The sequence below is a fragment of the Danio aesculapii genome, chromosome 13 (assembly GCF_903798145.1).
Source record: "Danio aesculapii chromosome 13, fDanAes4.1, whole genome shotgun sequence".
Classification (NCBI taxonomy): Eukaryota; Metazoa; Chordata; class Actinopteri; order Cypriniformes; family Danionidae; genus Danio; species Danio aesculapii.
The window spans coordinates 10,357,599-10,370,328 of record NC_079447.1 but is presented as its reverse complement, the minus strand read 5'-3'; the positions used below and the strand labels follow the sequence as shown (position 1 = coordinate 10,370,328).

The 12,730-nt window shown below is 35.7% G+C and overlaps 1 protein-coding gene across 1 annotated transcript in view; it reads left to right on the top strand.

Moving 5' to 3' along the window:
• Positions 1–12,730, top strand: part of cdh23 (cadherin-related 23) — a 475,220-nt gene that overhangs the window by 34,279 nt on the left and 428,211 nt on the right. The window contains exon 2 of the mRNA XM_056471434.1: positions 4,449–4,540. Within this exon, the coding sequence (XP_056327409.1) occupies positions 4,456–4,540 (85 nt within the window). The 5' untranslated portion in view covers positions 4,449–4,455. The remainder of the gene's footprint in view (positions 1–4,448; positions 4,541–12,730) is intronic.

Sequence of the window (12,730 nt, the reverse complement as noted above, 5' to 3'; positions counted from 1 at the left end):
AGATCGTACGAATTGATACGAATTAGCCACTAAATAAAAAAGTTACGAATTGTGAGATTATGTTGGTATTTTCTGATCCTCCACATTGATGGTTGAGTGTTGGGCTAACGACCCACCGCGTAAAAAAAATGAGATGTTACGAAACACCACCATGATGCTGCTTAATATCAACTTCGATATAAACGGACCTGGTAGTAAGTAATTATAAAAGTAATTACTTTTTTTAATAGCAAGATTTGTAACTTAAAATTAAAATAAAGTGTGAACATTGTTTTTGTTTTTTCTGACAATCTTCGTCTTTGAATTATCTTAGTTTGGGTGTTTTTCCCTCAAAGATAATCACGCAAGTCTTTAATATTGACACCAGTTTGTGAGTCAATAGTGATTATAACCATAATAACAATATTAATGTGTAAATCACTCCTCGTGGAGCTCTAGTGCTCAATGGACTTTGGGTTTTGTCTCATTCTCGAATTAAATTCTAAAATGCTGGGCTGAACTACCATTTGATCGATTTGCTAGATTGGAGGTGGAATTAGCCGGTATCTTATCTTCATCCCCGCGGACACCTTTAACGCCACAGCATTAACAGTAAATACCAGCAAAACAAACAAGCTCAGCCAATCCCAGCTCGGTAATTAGCCTAATTAAACCGAGGTTGTACGCGGCATGATTATACATCATTAATTTCGACCTTACAGTTGCTGTAATTAAGTCGCTCATCACATCAGCTCCCTTGTAAATATCATTTTCACTCCTCTCACTCAGACACTTATTTATTTCCTTTATTTATTTATTTATTTTCCCCTCAGAGCTAGAGATTCTGGCGAGATGATTAGCAGCACACGTCTCTCGATTAGCTCAAGTGTGTGTGAGCATTTTACTCTGTGGGAATTCCTTGTCGAGTAAACCCTCCTCCTCACTTCAGCAGTTGTAAATCTATTCTTCATTTTAATGCATAAATTATATGCCTATTAATCATTTATACTGTCAATATAATACCCCCTCTCCTCGAGCAAAACCGTCTATTCAGGGACTTTACGTCTGAAAAAAGCACTTTTAGTTTGAGAAACATCTTCTTCTCTGAGGAAATGCAGCATATGGTGTGTTCGTATGTGTGTGTTTGAATGTAGGGCTGCACGGTTTCGTCCAAAAATCATGTTGGGGTTATGCTGACAGATTGCAAACGAGGTACAAATACTTAAACATCTCATACCGCCACTGCTTGTGTATCAAGGCTAAAGGAATAAAAGGCAGAAAATCATTTCGAAACAGCAGCTCTCATGTTCAACAGGGTGTGAAACACTACAAGCTTGCAAACGATGCCTTTTGTCTTCAAATTAAGTTATTTGGCTCATGCTCTGCTGCCAGCAAAAGAGTTACTCTTAAGGGTGTTCACCAGGGTACGAAATTAACTTTTTGCCCACCAGCTATAGTGAGGTTTACTATATATACACAGTACAGTTGAAGTCAGAATTATTAGCCCCCCCCCCCCCCCCCTGTATATTTTCCACATATAGAATATTCAAATAGAGATATTCAAATCATCTAGTGAAATTATATTTGTATCATAATATATAGTTGAAGTCAGAATTATTAGCCCCCCTGTAAATTTTTTTTATTAAATTTCTGTTTGACGGAGAGAAGATTTTTTTTTTCCCAACACATTTCTAAATTAATTTCTAATAATTGATTTCTTTTATCTCTGCTATGATTAGAGTACATAATATTATACTAGAGACTTTGAAGATACTAGTATTCAGCTTAAAGTGCAATTTAAAAACGTGTCTAGGTTAATTAGGCAAGTTAGGGTAATTACAGTGGGTGACACTTTAAAAGAATCATTACCGCCGGACTTGTAGCGCTGTAAAGGAGTAAGAACGTGTTTTTAGGTATAACCGCAGCTTGTGACTATGCTGCCAGGGGGCACAAAGGGACGGGATGCGAACGGACCGAAATAGCCTATACAGTAGCTGTAAATACTCTGCAACTTGTAAATGAAGATGAATCAAAGAATTATAATTCCTTTATTAATCATTAAAAACTTGTTAACAAGCTTTGTTGTCATTGTAAACTTAAGTGAAAATAAGATTCACGTTTGAGAGTAAAATTAAAGAAAAAGAAAACTAAAATGAAAGTACAAACATAAATACAAATAAGTAGGCATAAATAAATAAATAAATAAATAAATAAATAAATAAATAAATAAATAAATAAATAAATAAAGCAGTGTTTTAGCCTAATTATACAGAGATGTACAGTGTTTGTTATTTTAAAGTGATAGGAATAAGCTTTTGCATTTACGTTTTCTTTTACAGTTTTCATTTACATTTTCGTTGTTGATTACATTTTACGATCTCATTTTATGTCTCAATTACTGTACATAAAAATAAATGAATAATTAAATAGGCCTAAATAATTATTTATTAAAAACATTACCAACGAAACATGGAGAAACGGTCCGGTGCTATTTTTATATAGGCCTACCATAATTTAAAAGAGAGCTGTAAAGTGGGTTATATTATTTTAATTCTAGCCTATATTTTTTTATTTATTTCAATATTTTTTGTAAGTCATTGTATAAAAGTTGTTTGTTCTGTAGCCAATTGAAAAAAAAAAAAGAAAAAAAACTATTGTTTAAGAGGGCTAATAATTTTGACCTTAAAATAGTTTTAAAAAATTCTAAACTGCTTTTATTGTAGTTGAAATGAAGCAAATAAAACTTTTTCCAGAAGAAAAAAATGTTATAGGAAATACTGTAAAAAAGTCGTTGCTCTGTTATTCATCATTTAGGAAAAATTTGAAAAAGAAAAAAAAATTCACAAGAGGGCTGATCCTTTTGACTTTAACTGTCACATACAAGGCTTGACGTAAAAATTTTTGATCACCAGCTACTGTGACTAGTAGTTTTCCAACATCGCTAGCCACTCGCCATTTTCACTAGCCACAATTTTGTTGTTAGGAAAATTTATTTTATACACATAAATATCACTTTGACATGCTAAAATTACTTGATTTAGATTTTGCGGTGTCTCCACATGCCTCCTCATTCATTTCACTTTTTATGTGTCGTGTATGAGCTTGCTCAATAATCATGAGCAAATGGGTCATGGTTTCATAGTATTACAATTAGTTTTTATTTCACATAATTTTCAGAGCTCAAAATAAAGGATTTACCAAATTTATCTCTGACCACACTAAACATAAACAATTATTTCTTAGCCACAATTTTAAATGTGTCAAAACAAGCAAAATATAGCTGTATACTATACTTCTTATTTAGCAAAACATATGCACAGTAATCTGTCCTGGGAAAAGCTCCCAGATCACCAGTTAACTACACATAAATGGGGAGTTAATCTCCCATTAAAGCAATGTTATTGTAAAAAATGATAATTAAACCATATTAACGCAAAAGAGAGCAGGTAAAAACATACCGTGTGATAATGAAAGGATGATTAAGAGCTTCATGGTCATCCAAACATATTGAAATTAGACTTAAGAAGGAAGCCCAGTAATAAAGGCGAAGGTCTGGAAGTGCCAGACCTCCCTCCTGTTTAGACTTGCAGAAATGTGCCTTTTTAATTCTATGATTTTTACATCCTCACAAGAACGGAAGAATGGTCGAGTCTAACTGCATTTTCACATTTTAAGTATTAAGTAATTGTTTAGAAATGTGTAGAAAAAAATATTCTTTCCATTAAACTGAAACTGGGGAAAAATATATTGGGAGGCTAATAATTCAGGAGGGCTAATAATTCTGACTTCAACTGTATGGGTGTACATGTGCTAAATGTATTTAAAGCATATAAAACCTTAGCAAATTGTGCTGACAGAGACATTTTTGCTCATTGACTAAATGTTGTAGCTGCATGTTTGAAAGTTTGGAGTCTGTATTAACATACCGAGAAACACTCTAATATTGTGAACCCAGAGTCAGCTATCTTTCTAACCCCTTAAAACTGGTGCAATCTGAAGCCTTTGAATTTTCAGAAAGCATTTGGATATTTTATTTGTCACATTTGTGTTTTAAAGTCCATTTCTGTAGCTACCAATGTAAAACCATTAGAGATTTTCCTCACCGAGATTCACGCAGTGTGTTACAGTTTATCAGAAACCAGGCAATGATTATTTTTGCATATCGCATGTTGCCATCAGAAGCAAAGAGCTTGTAATGAGATTCACCTGGAGACATCACAACGCTCAACATGACCCATACATGATTTATTTAGAGAGATGGATTTCACATCACACATGTCGATTACCAGCTGCGCTTTGTTTCTACTAATATCATCAAATTTGTAATGACACGCTTCATCACAAAGGCTTGACCATACAATTCTGTAACTCGCAGGTGCAGTTTATAATTTCTGCATGAGCAGCAGTGCCAAGCAGTTGTGATTGTCTTGAGATTGAAATGCTCTTACGATGCCTTCTGTGTGCTGCAGGTTGGAGATGTCGTGGTGTGAAGGTTCGGGGAGCAAGATGACGTGGGTGAAGTTGCTTCTCTCCTTAGTGTTGCTTCATACGGTTTCTGAAGGTACTGACACAGACACTCTCACACATACACACATACTTGTATGAATATATGGTTTACGAGGACTCTCCATAGGCATAATGTATTTATACTGCACACTGTAAAAAAGGATTTTACTTAAAGTAAACCCATTGCCTTATAATTATTAAGTAAACAAACTATGTGCATAATTATAAAGGGTAAGTAAAGTCAATGAGTTTACTGACCTTTAAAATCAACTTGTTACTTTAAAGCCAATGAGTTTGCTTACTTTTTTAGCTGCTTATTGTATGCCTTAACCTACCCCTAAACTCAAACCTCACAGGAAACTTGTGGCTAATATTGAATGTCAAAAGACCCGGTTAAGTATGATTAAGCTTTTTGAATTATGAGGACAAAAGCAATGTTCTTGTAAACCACCTTAACGGAGAACAACTAGGTCATACCCATGTCATTATACAAATTTTTGTCCTCATAATCTACATAAACAAGTACATGCGCATACAAACAACATATGAATGTGAATGTATAAGCAGGTGTAAAATGTACACTCAAAACATGACTTTTGCTGATTGTTCAAACTACTTATTTAAAATGAGTTGAAACGACACAATTCTTAAGGTTTTTGTAGACTTCATTGTTGTATGTTCAATCCACTAAAATTTGTTAAAATGATTAAGTTAACTTAATCGTTTTGTGTTGGGACAACATGAAGGAATTATGTGGAACCCTGCATTTTTAACAGCATAAGTGTCAATTTATGAAGCAAATTGAAAACTTTTGGTTGTGCATGAAACTTTTCTGATGTGGAGAAACAAAAACATCTATGCACTGTTGTAACTTAAAATAATTTTACAAATTGCAACTCTGCAAGGTTTTTATACATTTTATAACTTAAATGGTTAAGATATGTTTTGGCTTCTGCACACACTCTATACTCAGTCTCCCAAAATAAATCTGTATTAAAAGTAGCACTTTTAATTGACTTGTATATGTTGGGTAATTAATCAAATTTATTGGAGCTCAAAAACTGCCTATTAGACGATGTGTGACAATTATTGAAAGCTTTTTTTATTTGCAGTTATATGTAGCAATGTGTTTTTGTTGTGATATATCTTTAAATAAATAAAAGCAAACAAGAGATTTCATACAAACGCATTCAAAAACCCTCTGATCCTAAAGTTTTGAACAACAAATAGCAGTAATACATATTAAAACAGCAAGAAAGTTTATTCAGAAAATAATATTCATTTTAAGTTTGTTCAGATGTCATCAAACGAACATCTTTGTATGTGTTTTTTTTTTCTTTAATAATCTCGCAATGTACATGCAATGAGTAGATTTTTAATTTAGCATTAATATGTACATACATTCATTTTCCTTTGGCTTAGTCCCTTTATTCATCAGGGGTCACCACAGCAGAATGAACCGCCAACTTATCCAGCATATGTTTTACACAGCGGATTCCCTTCCAGCTGCAACCCAGTAATAGGAAACAACCATACACTCTCACAAGCACACACATACGCTATGGGCAATTTAGTTTATTCAGTTCACCTATCACGCATGTCTTTGGACTGTGGAGGAAGCCGGAGCACCTGAAGGAATCCCATGCCAATACAGGGAGAACATGCAAACTCCTCACAGAAATGGCAACTGGCCCAGCCAGGACTCGAACCAGTGACCTTCTTGCTGTGAGGCGACAATACTAATCAAGTCGCCCCTGTTGTGATATATCTTTAATTAAATAAATGCAGTTCTCGTAGCAAACACAAGAGATTTCTTACAAAAGCATTTAAAAACGTTCTGATCCTAAACTTTTGAACAACAAATGGCAGTAATACACAGTAGAACAGCATTAAAGTGTATTTAGAGTAAATATATTATTAATCTTAAGTTTATTCAGATGACATCAAATGAACATCTTTAGATGTGTTTTTTAAATCATATAGCAATGTGCATGCAATGTGTAAATTTTAATTTAGCATTAATATGGACAGGACAGTCCATTAATATGGACGTAAATTTTGTCATGTAATTAAAAAAAATCTATGACGTAATTGTTTTGGCAGTTCTGTGATAATTTAGTCACTTTTGGTGTTGCAAACCTGTTTGAGCTTCTTTCTGCTGATCAACACAAAAGAAGATATTTATGAAGAATGTTGGAAATCAGTAGCTGTTGACCTTAATTGCAATTTCCTCTTTCTACAAAGTCAATGGACACCAGCTTCCAATGTTCCTGTTCTTTGTAGTGTTCAACAGAAAAAAACAAACATATAAAGGTATTATAATCACTTTACCTTACGTCTCTTATTAAAGGTGCTATATGTAAGTTTTTGACTCTTCTAAAGCATAAAAACACAATATTATATTTGTAGATATTTAAGAAACATGCTAAGTGAACATTCTTGTTTATCTAAAAGACAATGCTGAAGTCAGATATTCAGCTTTAAAAATGTGCTTTTCTTGCCGGATCGGCTGTCTTTTCTTTTAGTTCTTTTAACCCACCCACTGCCAGTTTAGCCAATTATATTTTAGCACCCTGAATTTCCTTGATGGAAAACCGCATATTTTATTCATTCATTTAGAAAGGCTCTCAAAGCATGCGTCCGTCACTGAAATGCGACCTCCGGTGGACTGCAGCAGACTCCGAAATGCGACACCGATTCAGAGTTCCACATGATGTTATCAATTAGCAAATTGTATAAATATTACGAAGCATTAGATGAGCAGGATACATTGTAACCCCGCGTCCTAACAACACGCTAAGAGATTAGCAGTGATAAGCATTTATTACATTATTAGCATTTATCACTGAATAAAGCACATGAGGTTTACCTGAGGTGATCACTGTCAGTTTTCTGTTGTTCACCTGTGATAAATAGAAACCATTTCTAAAATATATCAACTCCAGGTGTTGGTTATACCAAAACTCCTTTTAATATGGAAAACATTCCTTCTATCACGTGCCGTTAAATCAGCCTTGTTGGTCCTCAATCTGGCAACCTGCGCTTGCATTTGTTTTGATCCAGAATTGCAATATTTAGTTCAACCACTGGGTGTCAAATTGTCATACTGCACCTTCAAATTCTCTTGTAAAATGTATCTGAGGAAGTGCAAAACTAATTTGACGTTGTTTTGAATGTCAAATCGGTACGAGCCTTCTACAAGAAGAATAGAACTTGTTATATGTGAACCTGAGGTGATGACTTGACTCATGAATATTAATGCCATGACAACATTAGCCCAGACTAATTAATATTCATGAGCCCAAAGGCATCACACCCCGCCCATTCCGATCCTCTGCTTACGTGTTGCTCGCGGGTCAAATGTGTCTCTAAGACTTTGAGATTAAAACCGTGATTGTGCTGACGACGGCCTCTCTTCTGTGTCGCTCTCATCATTTTTCAGCGTGCTCTCATTACCTTCCTGTTGTCCTTTTATCAGTCCACGAGTCCTGTCTTTTCTCAGACATCTCACTCCATCACTGTTCTCTCAGGCCTGTCTGACATTCCTCTCTTTTTGCGAGTGTGTATGTGTGTGTGTCAGACACCTGTGATGTGCGACGGCACGTTTACCAACACAATGTCGCTGCCACTTAACATCAGCCCACAGGAGTTTATAATTCACTGCCCTCTCCTTCCTCTTCCTGTCGGTGTGTCCTTTTCTTTCGCAAAGCCTCTCTCAATCATTTACACACTCCATCTTTCTTCATGAATCTGCCGCGCTCCTCTCTGTCTCTCATAGGACCCGTGGGAGCCGTTCTCTCATGGTTATTAGCTCTCTGTGATTGGTTCAGGGTTTTTGAGGGTTAAATGAAATGGAGGTAAATTAGGGAGGGAGTTTGAGGCCTGAGCCCCAGAACAGCTCGGGACTGAATGTTAAACACTCCTTGGCCAAAAGGGAGAGAGAGTTTAAAGGAATAGTTTGCAAGAAAATTTTGTCATTATCTTAACTTTTTTTCATAGTGACCATGACTGTCTAGCTCCCACAAGGACAAAAAAAAAAATCATAAAAATATCATGAAAAGAAAGTTTTACATCTTCTAAAGGCATGTGGTAACTTTTTCAGATGAACAGACTGGAATTTGTTTCATCGTGTACAACCCCAAATCAGAAAAAGTTGGGACGGTATGGAAAACATAAATAAAAAAAATAGTGATTTTTTTTTTATTTTTTATTTATTATTATTATTATTATTTTTTTTTTTATTATTATTAATTTTTTTTTTTTTTTACGTTGACTTGTATTTCATTGCAGACAATACAGCACACAATATTTAATGTGTTCCTCATGATTTTTAATTTATTTTTTAATAAACTCATATTCCACTTTTGATTCCTGCAACACATTAAAAAAAATGTTGGAGCAGTAAAGCATTTACCACTTTGTAATCTTGCCATTTATTTTCACAACACTTAAGACAATTAGGGACTGAAGACACCAAGTGATGAAATGTTTAAGGTGCAATTTTGACACATTCTTCCTGCAAAAAAGTCTTAAGCAGGGCAACAGTACAAGGTCTTTGTTGCATTTTGCACTCCAAAATGTGCTACACAATTCTCTATTGGAGACGGGTCGGGACTGCAGACAGGCCAGTCAAGTACCTGTATCCTCTTCCTCCGCAGCCTGCACTTTGTAATGTGTGCAGTATGTGGTTTTGCATTGTCTTCTTGAAATATGCATGCCATCTGTGGAAAAGAAGGCAGCATATTGTGCTCCAAAATATCTATTTACTTTTTAAAAAATTAAATTCATCTTTATTTCTATAGTGCTTTTACAATGTAGATTGTCTCAAAAGCAGCTTAACATAGAAGTTGTAGTAAACTGAAACTGTCAGTCCAGTTTTCAGACTTGAAGTTCAGTTTAGTTTAGTTCAGTGTGGTCTAATTTTCACTGCTGAAAGTCCAAACACTGAAGAGCAAATCCATTGATGCGCAGCTCCACAAGTCCCAAACCAAGCAAGCCAGTGGCGATAGTGGCAAGGAACAAACTTCACCAATTGACGAAGGTGAAGGAAAAAAAAACCTTGAGGGAAACCATGCTCAGTTGGGCACAACCATTTCTCCTCTGGCCAAACGTCCTGTGCAGAACTGCAGTCTTAAGCGCTCGAGGCTGAAGAAGCCTGGACTTGTCAGCAAGTTATCTTTGCCAGGGGCACTGACACAACCCCATACCATGACAGATCCTGGCTTTTGGACATGTTGCTGGTAACAGTCTGGATCATTCTTTTCTTCTTTGGTCTGGAGCACACAGTGTTCGTTTCTCCCCCAAAAATTCCTGAAAAACTGATTCATCTGACCACAGTACACGTTTCCACTAAGTGATGGTCCATCCAAGATGCCTCTGAGGTCAATAACTCTTCTGGACACTGTTAATATAGGGCTTCCTTTTTGGTCCAGTACAGTTTTAACTGGCGTTTGTGGATATTAACTACATAACTACATATTGTGGGACTTGACAATGGTTTGCAAAAGTAGTCCTGAGCCTATGTGGTGATATTGCTTATAGATGAATGACGATTCTTGATGCAGTGCCACCTGAGGGAATGGAGATCACGGTTGTTCAGCTTAGGCTTGTGCCCTTGTCATTTACGCCCTGAAATTCCTCCAGATTCCTTGAAGCTTTTAATTATGTATTGCCCGTTGTTGCTCCAAACGGACTTGACCTCTCTTGGATGCTGCTTTTGTACCAAATCATAATTACAATCACCTGTTGACATCAGATGTTTAAAATCACATCATTTAACCAATTCACCCGATTATTAGCCCTAAATTGCTCCTGTCCCAACTTGTGTTGCAGGTTGAAATGACAAGTTATGTATATTTACAAATGGAATGAAGTTGACCAGATAAAACATGAAATATTGTGTGGTCATATTGTCTGCAGTGAAATACAAGTCAAAGTAAATTTGGAAATCCCTACTTTTTTTATTTGCGCTTTCCATACTGTCTTTACTGTTTTAATTTGGGGTTGTACATTATTCGCCTTATCCAACACATTCTTATGACACTTTGTTACAATTCACTTTGTGAATTGATGGTTAGCTCTTTGTTTGTGTAATGTATTTATGCATTACAAGCCTAAACCACACTGTAAAAAGAAAATAAATTACTGTAAAAAAATTGACAGCTGATGCTCTCACAGTGTTCATGTGGGCTTTCTTTGGGTTCTCTGGTTACCCCAACAGTCCAAAGACTTGTGCTATAGGTGAATTGGGTAAACAAAATTGGCCGTAGTGTAGGAGTGTGTGTAAATGTGAGAGTGTGTAGGTGTTTCCCAGTACTGGGTTGCAGCTGGAAGGGCATCCACTGTGTAAAACATATTCTGGAATAGGTGGCGGTTCATTCTGCTGTGGCAACCTCTGAAATAGAGATTAAGCCAAAGGAAAATGAATGAATGAATGAATGAAATTGACAGCTGTGGTTGCCAAAATTTGTTTGGTTATTGGTTAGTTATTCAGTGGTTGTTCAGATAATCTGACTTTTTCCCAGGTCAGTAATATGAATAATGTTTGAGTGAGAACTTTTTTTAACTGAGAACAGTTTTATGTTCTCATATGTAACTTCTTTTGTGTTGCTCTGGGGAAAATTAAAAATATATATATTTTTGGTGAACTTGTTTAAAAGCTAAAGATTGTAAGAGAGGTGAGCGGTCTTCATAAAAATGTTGACATCTGTGAACAGATCTGATATGATGTGAAGTTTTGTCTGACCTGCTCACTCAAAAGACTCTCAGTCAATGTCACAATAGTAAAACATCAGCTATCAAGCCTGCAGCGTGCGAGCAACAAAACTGCAGCCGCAGGCATTTGTAGAGCGCTCATTACGACACCAAGTTTTTTTCATGATAATGGCTTTGAATTATCAAATTGTCAAGAGCATGCCTTTGAGAACTTTCAAATCCCATAGTGCAAGCCAAACTGCCTCATATAATGTGTTAATACAATCGGTTTAAAGTGAGTTTAGTTTTATGCATGCTTTAAGTTTTAGATTAGGGTGTGCTTTTATGCAGTTTTACATCTATTTTGCAGATTCTGTGCTAAAATAAATATACATTGCTTACATGTTGCAGACATTGGCTGCATGAAACAGTCCTTACAGGCTCAAGTGTGAAAATTCAATTAAACTGATTAATTTGAGTATTCATTACAGTTTAATTTCAGTGCATGGGGTGCAAATCAAATTTCATTAAGCAACAATAATGATACGATTATTAATTTTAACATTATAGTATAAGGATCTGGAGCTGAAACCAAGACAGATGTGGCAGGTTGTGCTTTTGGCAGAAACTCTCATTATTTTATCTCTGATCCAGTTTGTCACACACCTAAAACTCGTTTTAATCTCTGCTGCCATTCTGTAATGGTCCAGTAATTAACATGGGCTGACGTGTTACTCCAGATTGATTTTGCTTAGTGCGTACTGGAGGATGCACAGTCGATTCTTGCTCAACCTGTCTTCTCTCTCTCTCTCTCTCTCTCCCTCTCTTTCTCTCTCTCTTTCCCTTTCTCTTTCTCTCTCTCTTTCTGTCTTGTTCTTGCCACGTTCAAAGCAGAGTCAAAGAGTGATTCACCCTATCAGACACCAGCACTTCAAACACACACACGCACAAGCCCTTTCTGGAGTGTGTGATGTCTCTGTGGCCCAATACCCATGCACACGATCAAAGCTTTGCTGATCTTCCTGACAAATCAGCTTGTCTCCTGCTACCCCTGGAAAGAGAACACACACATGCGTGTTTACACTGGGGAAACATGCTTCATACACAACAAGCGCTCACGAGGACATGTACACATATCAGAGCAAAGTGTGTAGTGAAATATTGAGTGCTAATCTAGGGGGATTCAAGTAAGAGAGCCTGTTCTATAAAATTTAGTTTTTCCAATCAAATTGTAAATACATTTTATAAAAGAATATATACTTTATAAGCATTTTGATGCATAATGCTTATAAAGGATATCTATCTATCTATCTATCTATCTATCTATCTATCTATCTATCTATCTATCTATCTATCTATCTATCTATCTATCTATCTATCTATCTATCTATCTATCTATCTATCTATCTATCTATCTATCTATCTATCTATCTCTATCTAGATATCTCTATCTAGATATCTCTGTCTAGATATATCTATCTAGATATATCTATCTAGATATATCTATATATAGATAGATAGAAATAGATAGATAGATAGAAATAGATAGATA